This window comes from Equus przewalskii, chromosome 17 (assembly GCF_037783145.1).
Source record: "Equus przewalskii isolate Varuska chromosome 17, EquPr2, whole genome shotgun sequence".
Classification (NCBI taxonomy): Eukaryota; Metazoa; Chordata; class Mammalia; order Perissodactyla; family Equidae; genus Equus; species Equus przewalskii.
The window spans coordinates 39,023,832-39,038,787 of NC_091847.1; the positions used below are offsets into that span (position 1 = coordinate 39,023,832).

Genomic DNA, 14,956 nt, shown 5'->3' on the forward strand with positions numbered 1-14,956 from the left:
TCACAGTTATATTTGTCATCTCCTTCTTTGCCGTGGGTTTTTTTTTTCCTGTTATTGTCTCTGTTGAAGTTTATCTTTAAGAAGCTGCACAGTTACAATCTTTCAACAACAACGTGACAAACACCTAGTACCTCCTGAAAGTAGAATGAAATCTTTTGCATTTGGCAGGTAAATACGCCATGCGAGACCTGGTCAACCGGCTTCCTGGCGGCAGCGGCCCCAGCGTGCTGTCTGATGAGACCATGGCAGCCATCTGCTGTGCTCTGCACGAGGTCACCAGCAAAAACATGGAGAATGCCAAAGCCCTGGCCGACTCGGGGGGGATCGAAAAGCTGGTGAACATAACCAAGGGCAGGGGAGACAGGCAAGTCTGCTGCAAAGAGACTCGAGCATGAGGCTCTTATTCCCGGGATCATCCTGTGATAAGAGCCTCTGTCAAAGATACATTTCCTATTGGAAAGGATTTATTTCCACATTTCTTATAGGCCAATAAGCTAAGCAGTTTCTGCAGTTTAAACCTGTTTGGCTAGGAGAGGCATTTGCGGTCATGTAGCCCCTTTTCTGGTTTTTACTTTATTGTAACTGCCCACATTCGTTTCTGTCTCTAAAGCCACATTTGGTTGTGCGAACCCCTGGAAGAATCAGAGATGCCGCATGAGGAAAATCTGGCGTCACCATTTCCCTCGCGCCTTTGGCTCTGCTCCAGGCTCTCGGGCCTGTTCTGCAAGAACGTCTTCTTGAATCCTCAGTTCTGGGATCGATTCCTCTGTGGGTGCCCAGAAGGCATTAAAATCACTCCTGTGCAGCAGAGCCTGCGTGTGGCCACAGGATGTGCTCAGGGCTTGCATCATACATTTCCCTTTGCTTCTGGTGACACCTAATTGATGAAGCAGCAAAAGTATGGATTAGAGAAACAGTGGCAAAAATAGAAGCTATTTTTTTGTCATGGAGCTATAGCAGGGACTGGAAATTTGCCTTTGTGTCAGATAGACAATCCTTCAAGGAAGTGGGAGGTAGGGCTGCTTGGCACCTTCACAACACAGCAGGACAGCCGCCACCTGATCCGTAGTAAATGGCACCGCTCGCCCCTCTCTCCGCCCCTCCCTGCTCTCTTCTCCTTCACAGCACTGACCCCCTGAGATGGTATTGATGGCTTTCTCTGGACTCGGTCTCCCCCAGTAACAGGGACTTTGTCTTTTTGTTCCCTGCTGTGTCCTCTGTGTCTAGAACAAACCCTGGCCCATATTAGGTGCTCAGTAAATATTTAGTGATTGGCTGAGTGACAGTGCATGAACTCACATTATGTCTTGTCTAGTCTTTCAGGTTATACATTTGAAGGAATTTCTAAAATAGAAGAATAATATAGCAAAGCATATTCTCACCCCCTAGAAACCACACCTATCAATATTAACCTTATTTCCTTTCAGTCCTTCTTTTCTTCTGTACCTTTTTTTATTTCATTAGTAATAAATCCACACACTCTTCTTTTTATTTCAAAGGAAATGAAACATTACAAATAAAGCTAAGGTCCTATTCCACTAACGCCTCTCCTCCTTGCTCCCCTGAGGTAACCATAATTACTTTGTGTGCTCTTAAAATTTTGTTAGATAGCCTTCATTTGTGAAAGGCATAGGAAGAAGCTGGAGAAATCCTGAACCAGTGCCAAAACCTTGTATATTAAAAAAAGTATTCCCTACCCAGTCTAATCTTTTTTTCAAAGCAAGAGATTCAAAAAGTCCTGGGTCAAATCAAGTTGTCTTCTGAACATAAATTTACCTTTCCTTATGATTCATTCACGAAGTATTTATTGCCTACCTGCTGTGTGCTACAGGAGTGAGCAGATGACACGACAAACCCCCCTCAGGTAGCTTACATCCCGTGGGTGAGGTAGCTGAAGTGCAGTTGAGGGAGTAACACACACAGCCTGTCGGATGGGGCTGAGTGGTGGGATGAATAATGAAATCAGGGACGGTGATAGGGTAGGGGTGGGGTTCACAATTTTAGACAGGTGGTCAGGGAAAGCCTCACAGAGATAGTGCCTTTTGAACACAGACCTGGATGAGGGGAGGGAGGGAGCAATCCAGCCCTCTAAGAAAGAGCATTTCAGGCACAGGGAACAAATTGAAGGGCCCTGAGATGGAAGAACACCTTGTGTGTGATGAGCAGCCAGAAGCCAGTGGGGCTGGAACAGAGCAAGTCAAGGGGAAAAGAGGAGGAGGGGAAGTAACCAGAAGTCTAGGACCGTGTGGGTCAGCGTCAGACCTCCAAGTAGAGACTAATGGTGGCAGCAGTTGCTATGGTAAAAAAGGGGTCAATTCTGACATGGTTGAAAGGGAGAATCAACAGAGTTTGCTAAAGGATTAGATGAACAGCATGAGAGGAGGCAAATGTCAAGGATGACTCCAAGGTCTTTGACAAAAGAGACCACAGGGTGGAATTGCCACTTACCAACACGGCAGCCTGTGGGAGGAGCAAGATTTTAGGAAGGCCAGGAGTTTGTTCTGGACATGTTACATTTGAGATGTCTATTGGCCGTCCACATGGAGTTTCTAGTCTGCAGGAGGGTATACTTATGTTCAGGATAGAGATCCAGGCTAGAAATGCAAATTTGAGAGTCATCAATGTATAAGTGGCCTGTTTAGAGAAGTGAAATGGGCTGAGATCCATAAGGAAGTCATAGAGAAGAAAAAAGGCTTGAGGGCTGATGTCCCTCATAGTTAGAGGCCAAGGAGATGAGGAGCCTACAAAGGAGCCCAAGAAAGAGCAGCCAGAGCATTCAGAAGAAAACCAAGCACAGCTGGTGTCGCAGATGAAGGGAGTGTTTCAATGGTGAGCATGTGTCCACTGCTCCTGCTCGGTCAGGAAGGATAAGGATCGAGACTTGTCCAGTTGAACAATATTGACGTCATAGGTCTAAGAAAAGATGGGATGAGAAATTAGAGATGAGAATGCATAACTCTTTCGAGGAGTTGTGCTGCCAAGGGGAACAGAGAAGCTTCCTTGCTTTTCTCAGAGAGGTTTCTGCTCATAGAATTTGTCTCTAAAAATACCTCACCTGGTTGTTTGTGTGAAGGCATGTACCTGGCACTTGGCACACTCCTGCCTTGCCGAGTGCTGCAGAGTAGTCCTTGGAGCCAGGCGTGAAGTCTGCCTTTCACGCCTCTGTCCCACCTGCCTAGCACTCAAAGATGGGGAGATGAGCAGCAGCTGCAGTGTCAGGACCCAGCTGAGAAGGGGATGGCTGTGAGGTGTAAAGACCCTGCGAGGCCATCTTGGGTGTCTGAAACTTCATCTCTGTTCATTTCTTTAAGCTGTCTCCTTGCTCAGTGGTCCATTTTGAAAACTATAAAATTTAGAAAGGCTTTGAGTGGGTTGGTTTGACCTGGCTCTGCCCTTGACTCACTCTGGGGATCACTGAGAAGAATGAGTCTGGGAGGGCTGTGGGGGTGCAGGTGGATGCACAAATGCCCCACCCCTAGGAACAGAGGCTGTGAAGCCCCTGAATTTGCCCATGCTCCACCCTCACTGAAGCCCTCAGCGTCGTTAGTAACTCACACTCTATTGTGAGGGGCAGAGAAAGTGCCTCAGCCTGCTCACCTCTCTTCTTCCCCCACTTCATGAGAGTTGAATTGGGAAGATAATAAGTAGAAGGGGAAATCAGATTCTACATCCTGTGATCCATTGGAAGTCAAATTTTCAATGTTAAAATGAATTCTGAAGAGAGAGGTATTCAATTATCCTTACAGCTGACTCCTCAGGCCCTGATCCACCCCGGACATGGCCATCTGAAGGCCTTTGCTGAGGCAGGAAGCTCCACTTCCCTCTTCACTTAGCAGTGAGGCCCTGATTTACAGGAACAGCTCCTGAGGTGAAATGCGGTGACACGAGGTCAGCAGTGCTTAAACTGAGTGCCAGTGTTCACCAAAAGGTCTTCAGAGAGAAGTAATAACTGACCATATTTTCCAAATGGAGCATTAGAGCACATATGTAGCTGTGTTTATGTAGATGTATAAGTAAGAAGCCAATGACGGTGTTTATATGAAGACCTAATAATGGGGGAGGGGCTTATATTAAATTAACTTGGCAGGGTCCTCAGACACTCAGGATGTGGCGTCATGGTCCCGTTAATCCCGAAGCCCCAGTAAGGCCAGCCCCTTAGTAGACATGGCGGGAGGCCAGAGACTGACGCTTGAAAGAGGCCCTCAACTGAGAGGTCACGGGCTCTTCTGACCACAGCTTCTCACTGCAGAGCTGACTGCCTGAGAGCCTTGCTTTGGTCCTTCCACCCCAGGCCAGCTCTGAACTTGACCAACGGCCAGGCACACCTGATTCCTGAGTGGTGGTTTCTAGCAACAGCCTCTGTGCCCTCCGGTCCTTGGAGAGATGGCCTCTTGGCCACTGGTTCACAGCCTGAATCCCTTCAAATGGAGCCTGAGGCTGTGCCGCCCACATTCATTAACATCCTCGTTCTCTCCCTAGATCATCTCTGAAAGTGGTGAAGGCAGCAGCCCAGGTCTTGAATACATTATGGCAATATCGGGACCTCCGGAGCATTTATAAAAAGGTAACTCGCAAGAATAGCTCTGAAATAATTAGCATTCATCAGAGCACACATTCATAATCATTTATTGTAATGAAATGTCATTATTCATTTTGAGAGGTTTCTTTTTCTCTTTTAACTTCACAGGATGGGTGGAATCAGAACCATTTTATTACACCTGTGTCGACGTTAGAGCGAGACCGATTCAAATCACATCCTTCCTTGTCTACCACCAACCAACAGATGTCACCCATCATTCAGTCAGGTCAGTGAGTAAACTCCACTCCTTGGCTAGAACATTTGTGTGACAGAACATTGTTTCCCACCCAGAGAAGATTGAACATAAGCTGATTAAGCCTGTCACCTCCAAACACTGAATTTGCTCTTTAAGCCGAAAGCCTTCTTTGGGAATTACATGCTGTTATAAACGACAAGCCCACTTTCCTCCTTCCATTTTAAAAGTTTATGTAAGTTTACACTAACTACAGTGCACAAAATTATCCCAGGGCCCTCCTTCCCCTTCCCTCCCCCAAGACTCTGCTTTACTAGGTTTGCCGAGGGGCCCGGGAGTCTGCATTTAACAAGCTGGCCTGCTGATGCAGATGCAGGAGAGTGGTGGAACACACTTTGAGAACCACTAGGTTGTGCCTGAAAATGGCTGCCTGACCTGCCTGCTGGCCATAGGTTTGCAATCTCTTCCAAAGTGATTTTTGAGTTTTTTAGTGAAAACTCTTAGATTAGACACGATCTTTAGACTCACATCCCGGGAGAGCTATGATCTCCTCCTGTGCCTTCCTCCTCCAGTTAAACCTCCATCTCTGGTTGCATTCCAGACCCCCAGCATCCATGGCTAAGGGGAACAGGCCCTCCAGGTGGGTTTACAAGAATTCCCTTTGATTTGTAAGTTGGGAATCTTGGCAATCATGGCAATCACACTACCTACTTATTGGTGGTGTTTAATTTGGTAGAAAGAATATTTTGAGACGCAGACTAAATTTTTTTTACATGTAAGGACAGAATATTACTACCAAGCCAAAGTCAATCCTGTAAATTTAATTCTTAACTAAATGAAACAGGAAAAGTAATAAGTATCTTTTTTTATTTGGCTTTAAATTTCCCATTCTGACATATAAATATTATGTGTTGTATTCACCTGTGCTACTGCTGGCAGTCTTATTTCTCATGTGGACAAAAAGACCAATATGTGACGAGTGGTTCTTGCCACTTAATTGGATGTCTCCAATTGTACTAGGAATTTTTAAAAATTATCTGTGCCTACTGCATATAGTGTATATTTATATCTTAGTTTTTAAATGATGAGTTGTTTTCTTCAGAGAGACCTATGCTTGGTGCTTGGCATCCTTGCTGAGCTCCCAGGTGTTGCCTGAGGCTGTCTTTATATAAATGCTCAGAATCCTCTAGGGACTGAGGAATAGGGGCGCCAGGAAGCAGGAGATTTGGCTTTTTAACAAAAGGCATATGTACAGGCAAAAGAATAATTTCAGACAGATTAGGACATAGTTACTAAGCAATGAACTTGTTTTGAGGACCTCTTAAATATACAAACTGGACAGTGTTGACAGGCCCCGTCCAGGTTCCTAGGGACCTTTTTGGATTCTGTTCCGAGGTAGGATATGATCACACTTGTTTCTCCAGTTATTCTAAGGGCTGATCATCCATCCGCAGCGCTAGTGTAGTGTCGGCTTATGGGCACATCTGATGCCCTGCTGATAGAATTGTGGGAGGCAGGTGGGCATGTTCTCTGTCCTCTTGCCTTCTAGAATGTAAGCGAGGTGAGTAGCACATAGACACTGGCCATGCATGCTCACCCTTGTTTAACACCAGTAACCCTGTGTCACTGAAGTGACTTTTTGGGGAAAATATTTCAGTGTCAGTCTTCCTCTGAAAGCATAAATGCATGCAGAACCACTATGGAAAGGTTTGGGGGCTGTTGCTTTCAAGTGGATCAAGTGAATAAGTGACCACTCTTATTTATAATTAACTTTAATGCAAGTAAAACCATTTTTTTGTGTGTCAACATAGCCTCATTATTAGAAATGTTTATTGAGGCTTAATTTACATTCAGTAAAATACACATATTTTAAGTGTACACTTTGATCATTTTTGACAAGTGAATACATACCTCCCCCAACCCCCAATCAAGATGCAGAACACTTCCATCACCCTAGAAAGTTCCTTTGTGTCTGCTGTCAGTCAATGCCTGGGCCCTAGAAGCAGCCACTTGATCTGGTATCTATTACTGTAGAAAGTGCAAAATGATTTTTTAGTGAGAAAAAGAAAAAAAAGATACACCATGTTTTCCTTCTGTGTAAAAATGTCCCAAAGGAGACCTATGGATAGATATGTTATTATTCAGTGTTTGGCTCAAGCTGGAGTAAAACGTCTTCTGGGCCTTTGTGAGGCCAGGCTTCTCAGCACCGGGAGCTGCTTGCTGAGTCAGGCTGACTGAGTTTACATAATTTCCCTGACAACTGATCACCCTGAAAAGAATGATAAATTTTATGGGCTGGGCACTCTTACTCCAACGCATTTAGAGATGCAGATATTTTTTTAATAATTAGAAATCAAAACATGCCGTAAAAGATCCATATACTGAAGAGCTGTACCTACAGGATAATAGATGGGTATTTTACAAGCCACTCAGCTGAGACCATAAAGTAGCAGATTTAGCTCTTGCCTGGCTAGTAAACTATTATCGCTCCCTCAGCTTCAGAGGCCCGATCACGTCATTGGGGGAACCCGCATGATCTCTGCCTGCGCCTCTCTCACGGGCGGCCGGCGCACTTCAGCTCTCCAGGAAGCTCGGGTATTGACCGCACTGATTTGCCACTGGCGGGCCTGCGGGTCGCGGTCTGGGTACTCAGGGCTGGCCGCTCCTCAACTCACAGCACCTCTAAGGGCTGATTTTTAGTGCCAGCTGTGTGCCACTTCTAATTATTGACCTTTGTTTTTCCAGAGGGGATTTTCCAGAGACACTGACAGTCTGCTTTCTCCTTCTTCTCCTCTTTCTCTCTCCCTCTTCCTTTTGCCTCTCCCTTCAGTCGGCAGCACCTCTTCCTCACCAGCACTGTTAGGAATCAGAGACCCTCGCTCTGAATACGATAGGACCCAGCCACCTATGCAGTATTACAATAGCCAAGGGGATGCCACACATAAAGGCCTGTACCCTGGTAAGACGCCAGTTGGGTGTGTGATCGAGTATCTCGAAAAGCCGCGTGTTTCCAGGCACTTGGCCAGTGGCTTGGGAAATAGCCCCTGCCTGCGCTGAGATGGTCCCCCAGCAGCAAACGTTGTTCCAGGCTCTCCATTTCCTGCTTCGGGGCCATTGCCTCTTCTGCTTGTTTTCTTCCCTTCCTGCTCCAGCAGGGTCTCCCTGTGTGGTCCGGTGCATCAGAACCCTGAGCTCTGTGGCGCTTTTCAGGGCCACATCTCCTAGACTGGCTCATCTCCTAAATTCAGACCTGAGAATGGAGATCAATTCCATTTACATTTTCATAGAAAAAGAGTTTGAATGAATAATAAAATGTATAATGTGATTCTCCTCAGAGTGATTATTTTTTAAGAATAACAAACATAATGTTACATAGTATTAATATTTTTATGTCCTATTTGGAAAGCTGTGCATATAATTTATTTAAAGGATGCCAACTCAAAGGTTTCCAAGATTTCATATTGTCCCCATTCTCAACTGTCCTGCAAATTATAACAACTCTAGAGGTTTCAAATAAGGCCATGTGAGCTACCAAAAAAAAAGTGATGCTCTTTTCTCAAAAAACCTATTTATTAAAAAGAAATAAATAAAAGCTGGTGGCAACTTAACTGCTGGGGGAGCAGTCTCAGTTGTGCTGTTGTCTTTGAAATTGTGATTTCACAAGACTGTTTACTAATCGACTATTGTTACTATGGCAATTAATAGCTCAGAAAATTGCAGATGCTACGTTTCAAACACCAAGCTCTTTGCAAAGGAAAACCACATACAAACTGAAGTGCATTGTTGCTTCAGATTTGCAGCAGCCTGCTTTGTTTTAAAGATCGCCTTCTTAGCATGCGCGCCCTTCTGTATCTTCTTTGCTTGCTTCAATAAACTAATTTGCCTCAAGTGTGTTTCATTTTCCTCATTAAAAAAATAAAAATCTTTGCTAGCCTTAAGTATAATAGAAGGGTAACCAGTGACATCATCGGGAGTCTACTCTGGACTCTTGAAGACAACTGACTACCAGGTTCTTTTGTTTTAAAATGTACTTAAATATAGCAGACCCAAGACTGTGCCTCCATGTGGCCAGGCTGCTTAGAATATGCCTGTGCCCGCTCTTTCCAGGACCTGGGATTTTGAATCAAAGCTGTTCTGAAGGCATGGAGCTTGTTCTAATGTGTTTCCCTTCCCCGTCTGACCCAGTGCTCTAGCTCAGAGCCCTGGAAAAGTGATGGTCCTCAGCTCAGGGAGCAAGGCTGCTTGCTGTTCAGAACCAGCCAGGGAGATCTTCACAGGTAGGAACAGCTCCCCACAGTGACCAGAAGTTGAGAAAGAACTCTCTTTTCATGAGCTATGCCTTGGCATTGCTTTTCGGTGAAGCACACACATGGCCTATTTTTGCCGTATTCCTTAGCTCCTAATAACCCTGGGGCAAGCAGCAACCAGGTTAGCTCCAGGGACCCCAGGCTGCTGACTGTCCCAGCCTGTGCTGGCACCAGAGGAAGGCAGGCCCTGACAGGGATGGCACCAGCCCTAGTGCAGGGGCCCCACACAGCCCAATGGACCGGAGTAATGAGCACTAGTTTTAATTTCATAAAATATTTTCTTACAGGCTCCAGCAAACCTTCACCAATTTACATCAGTTCCTATTCCTCACCAGCAAGAGAACAAAATAGACGGCTGCAGGTGAATTTGCAATATCATTTTTACAGAAGGCCGATTAGCAGGGATCAATACAGTAAGGGGTCTGCGCCGGTTGACTTACCAGAGCTGGGCCAACACGGCAGGGGCCGAGGAGCTTTCCCTGGGGATCTTCGCTCCTCGGAAGCTCATCCGTGGTTTAAGCAGATCACTTCCACAGTAGCCTCATATCCTTGAATATCCGAATCGGTGCTGCTGAGACCACCATGCCACTGATGGGAACCAGCTGAGAAGTCTTTAACTCCTATTCTTTGCCCAACAATTTCCTTTTCCCACTCTTTTTTTTTCTGTTAGTCTCTAATATCTCTTCCATCCTCTGGGCGGGGAAGGACTGGTAAGGAAACTTCATTCTCTCATCTCATTGCTCTCTTCTTGTATACTTCATTCTCCATCTTCATGAGTCCCTCCTCATCCCAGCCTCCATGGTTTGAACACACTTGAGTCCATGGCCAGGTCTCCATTAGTCTCAGAGGTCAAACTGGACTCAGCCCTGCTAGGGCAGAACCCACTCTCCATCAGAGGGGGCTACTGGTTGTAACATTGAATCTGTGCTTTCATGGGGGGCCTAAAATTCGGTTGTTCCTGATGTCATGTTCACATGGGTCATCTGATCTCTCCTCTTACCTTCCAATAACACATGAGCAACTGGGGTTTCCCAAACAAGCCTGTATCCTGTCCTTCAAATGAGGATGCTCCAAGACCTCCTTCCATCTCATCATCCTTTCTCTGTAGATGGAAGAAAAAGAATTTCCCAAGTTACTCATAATTTATGCTATGGTGTTTTGGTCAGGAGAAATAGCCTCAGAATCATAACTCTAACTTTAGTTAAAAAGAGAAATCAGCTCTGTAATCCTTATAATGTCAGAATGCACTTAGTTCCAGAAAATGATGCTGATACCTATGTGGTAAATTTGTGACATCTTACTAAGTGGAGAGATTTGGGCGTGATCAAGAAGAAAGACAGATATGAGAACCAAGACAATTTTCCTCCAAACATATTTGAAGAAATTAATGTGAGGTCAGAGATAAGACAACACAAAGGAAACGGGGCCGGGTGCCCTACGTGGATGCCCACGGGTGTCTCGCCTTGCTCCCTTACAGATGGATTTGTTAGCCCTGGCTTGGGGAAGTCTTTTCCTTTAGAATTGTATTTTCTCACGTGTGTCTTCTAATTTTGTTACTCTCCTGCCTGGAGATTCCTTTTTCCTTTAATAGTACAGCAGAGTTTCCAAAGTGTAACTGTTGTTCACCAAACTACATATTTCTTTTAAAATTGAGGGATGGCTTCAGTCTTTCTCTCTGAGGTAAATGTTTTTAAAGATGGTTCTGCAATTATACAACTATCACAAACCGAAAATCCAACATCCAACTAAATTCATGATGTGCTAAATGGTTCCCCTGTGTCAAAGCAGAAATCAAAGCCATGCCCAGGTAACGGGACCCTCCACAGCAGAGCACAGAACTGGGCGTCAAGTAAGGAGGGAGGTGGCCAGGGGTTGGACTGGGCTCGCCTGAGACACTGACTTCTAGAGGCCTTAGGACAGGACTTGAGCAAACTGCCAGCCCACCCGCAAATGTAGTTTAAAATCCTCACAGTTCAGTAGTAAACATACAGTGTGCACCAGAAACAACTTTGAGCCATAAGTTTACAAATAATGAATACTGCTTTAAAAATAGAAGGAGGAAGCCCACCTTAATTTCCTTATACATGTTTTTCCAAAAATTGCTTTGATTTATTTGCTTTTTCATTTTGTCAACAGCATCAACAGCTGTATTATAGTCAAGATGACTCCAACAGAAAGAACTTTGATGCATACAGATTGTATTTGCAGTCTCCTCATAGCTATGAAGATCCTTATTTTGATGACCGAGTTCACTTTCCAGCTTCTACTGATTATTCAACACAGTATGGACTGAAATCGACCACAAATTATGTGGACTTTTATTCCACTAAACGACCTTCTTATAGAGCAGAACAGTACCCAGGGTCCCCGGACTCATGGGTGTAGCACCAAGATGCTCGGTCGAGGAACTCTTTCTTTCTAACCTTGTTTGGATTGAGATGAAATGTCTGCCTTGCTGATTTGCTGATGAAATGTGAAAGTGAAATGGAAGGAATGAGTGAAGAGCATATTTTTTTCTTTTTTTGAGGAATTATCAGGGAAGTGAGGAAACCTTTGGGAGAGAGGACTTTCTAAGCTCTACTTACGCGTTAGATCTAATTACCTATAGATTCTGTAGTCTGGTGGAGGTGTGGGCGATGTGATGAGAGGTTTGAGAAATGGGTGAAATGAGATGGGGTATGTGTAGGTCAAATCAAATTAAAGATGATTTTTTTAATGTGAATAAAGTTATGTTCTGATAGTTTGTACAGAAAAAAAATAAAATGGATGCCCTTCACGTTTTATTGCTATTACTAAATGTCAAGATTGTATGCTATTATGTCTTGTAAATTTCTTTTGCTGGTGTAAATATGGAAATGCCACATTGGTTAAGTGCCATCATTTGTAATGCAGTGTGTCATTTGAAAAGAGATTTGAAGAATCTGACAGCTTAAAAGACAAGTGGGAAATCCAAGGAATTGTTAGCAATTAAAAACAAAACTACAACATCCTATGTTTTCAAAATGAATAGTGTACCTTTGAAGCACAAAGTCCAGTCTGGTATAGCAGCACCATGCCCATTCCCGGCCTCTTTCATAGGACACTTCACTGCCATTTTCTATGCACATGAAAGAGAAATAAATGTGGAAATTTCATCCTTGGAAATTTGTTCCCTGTTCTTTTTTTATTTTCTGTGTATAATACAGAAAAGCAGATTTAATTAATGGAAATCTAATTGTATGTTGGAAACAGCTTAAATATATCCAGCTATTTTGGACTTTTCCTAGTTTTATACAGTTAATACACTTTGTGAGTTGGACCATACCAAAGAATGAAGCTATGAATTTGCCTCCTCTTTATCTTAGTATTTTTATTTCTTGGGATTTGTTTTGAATCTAATACACATTGCTGTTTTATTGTGTTTTTTTCAGACTGCTGTATACATTTAACATTAACACCACTTTTCACCTAAGAAAAATTACATCTGGCAGCCTAGCCCTAACTAAAGTGACAATGACTCCTTTTGGTATCATTTTTAAGAACTCAGTAACTGCATAAAAACAGTGTTTGGGCACTTACTGGTTGGTACCAAGGTAGTAAACCGAAACAAATTCTACACAATTATTTTGCTGAATAATTCTGTGAGACACAATAATTCCTGGATTAGAGACAGGGTCAGGGAAGCCCCACATACATAGTAGGCAGGAGTCCCAATAATACCAAACAGCATTACTTGTAAGCTTTTCTCCATCTGTGGATACAGTGAGGGGCACCAGCCCCAAGAGGCCCAAAGTCTGAGGCCTTCCCAAGTCTTACAGTTTCCACCCTGGATTTTATGTGGGAGACAACCCATATGGCAAGTCAAACGCGGAGTTATTGACTTAGGTCAGTATATCCTGCAAACATGATACAAATCATAGATTGAAACGTGTGTGCTTTGATCTGTGAGTCTAAGGAAAGAGACCCAAGAGAAAAGTGCTTTCCCTTGCAGAATGGACCACAGCCCAAAATTAGGATCCAAAGTGAAATGGGAATCCAAGTATACACACAGAGATTCCTAAAGTCCGACAGTGGGGGCCTTTCTGGTGTGCAGGCTGTCTGAACAGGACCTGGGGCCAGTGCCCACAGCCAGACTGCCCGCCGCCCCAGCCTCCTGGCCCTTGCAGAGCTTAGGAAACCCCTCAAGGTGGCAGAGGCTGCTGGATTTCCCCAAAGAACTGGCTTCAGGCCTTTTGAGAAGTCTGTATCCATTTGGGCTTTGAGTCACTGACTTCCCTGAACCTGATTATTTTCGTGTTGAGGTTAAAGGCCCTCACTGGAGGAGTCAGGGATACAAGGGAACCTGCAGCTGGCCTGAGCTGATTGGTGGTAACTGACTTCCTTAGTCTTTGGGGTAACTTAGTGGACCCAGGTCCCCTACTGTGACAGGCAGCATTTGAAAAACTGATCCAAATTTGGGTTGCAGAGAGCTCCTCACTTGGGCCTCCAGCCAGACCTCCCCATGAGGCCAGAAAGAGGCCTGGGGGTGAGGACTGGGCTGAAGGTCAGATGCCCTGTAAGGCTCTTCCCCGGTGACTGGGGAAAAGAAACTGCAGAGAGAGAGGCTGAAAGATAGAAAACTACGTCATTTCTCAAAAAACTGAGTGTACTCTCCCTCCAAGATATAGGAATAAAGAAACTGTGAAAACAAAGCTAACTTTTTGTTGCTACCCTAATGTCACCAGGTAGCATGCAGAATTCAGCCCTCAGGAAAAGTTCTGTGGTTCTGCTCAGCACACTTCCACCCTGACCCCAAATTAGCTTTAGCATCACCTGGGCAGCTTTCATAACTAGGAGGGCCCCACCCTGACCAATTAAAACCACAGAGCTGGGGTCTAGGAATCAGTATTCCTTTGTTGTTTTTTTTTTTTTTGGTGAGGAAGATTGGCCCTGAGCTAACATCTGTTGCCCATTTTCCTCTTTTTGTTTGAAGAAGGTTGTTGCTGAGCTAAATCTGTGCCAATCTTCGTCTACTTTGTATGTGGGACGCAGCCACAGCATGGCTTGATGAGCAGTATGTAAGTCCATACCTGGGACCCGAACTCACTAACCCTGGGGCACCTAAACGGAGTGCACAAAATTAACCACTATGCCACCAGGCTGGCCCCTAGGCATCAATATTCTTGAAAAGCAACATGAGTGATTGCAATATGCAGTCAAGGTGAGAGCAACATGGCCCACACACCATACCCCTCACTAGCTTCCTGCCCTGTTACCTGAAAATTTAGTGTTGGAGTTTGCTTGGAAGAGTGGTAGAGATTTGGAATGTTATAAATGAAATCTTAAATTTGGAATGTCAGAGGTGAGGTCTTTCTTCTTGCTGGAGTATATATCTTTTGCCTATGCACACTTGTTTAAAGTTATGTCCTTTGAGGCCATGGACGGTTCATGAGTATCAGAAATGCTGACCTAATAAACCCATTAATTAATCCTTGGCCAATATTTGGTTGTCCACACAGTTACTGATTCCTGCATGAAATACTAATAGTTCACTTTATCAAGCACTCACTATGTGCTATGAGTATCGCATACATTATCATTTGTCCTTCACAGTGAATGTATGAAATCTGTACTAATATCACATTTTACAGATCCTGAAGCAAACTTGGAGAATAACTTGCTAAAGATGACACAGCAAGTAAGTGACCAAGGCAAGGTTAGTTAGCACTACAGTCTATCTCAACTAGGATGCCAGTGTTTTTAAAATTTAGTAATATGAGTTATAACTGAACTATCATTTACTGAAAGTTTTTCATCATTGTCTTAAATTTGCCAAAGGAAACTCTATCACTACTCTAAAATAAAACCCATCTTCACTTGCCATAAATAAAAGGTAACCTTAAAAATGAACGTTTAACT

At 44.1% G+C, this 14,956-nt stretch overlaps 1 protein-coding gene across 50 annotated transcripts in view; it reads left to right on the top strand.

The window, feature by feature from the left end:
• PKP4 (plakophilin 4) overlaps positions 1-12,223 on the top strand; it is a 228,283-nt gene extending 216,060 nt beyond the window's left edge. For 40 of the 50 annotated variants that reach the window (XM_070579834.1, XM_008522276.2, XM_070579840.1 and 37 more), the window contains 6 exons: positions 169-364; positions 4,480-4,564; positions 4,688-4,805; positions 7,603-7,731; positions 9,367-9,440; positions 11,216-12,223. In XM_070579834.1, the coding sequence (XP_070435935.1) occupies positions 169-364; positions 4,480-4,564; positions 4,688-4,805; positions 7,603-7,731; positions 9,367-9,440; positions 11,216-11,464 (851 nt within the window). In that variant the 3' untranslated portion in view covers positions 11,465-12,223. Of the gene's footprint in view, positions 1-168; positions 365-4,479; positions 4,565-4,687; positions 4,806-5,373; positions 7,559-7,602; positions 7,732-9,366; positions 9,441-11,215 lie in introns of those variants that run through there. The other 10 variants (XM_070579857.1, XM_070579853.1, XM_008522280.2 and 7 more) reach the window with 3 other exon arrangements.
• The last annotated feature ends 2,733 nt before the right edge of the window (positions 12,224-14,956 follow it).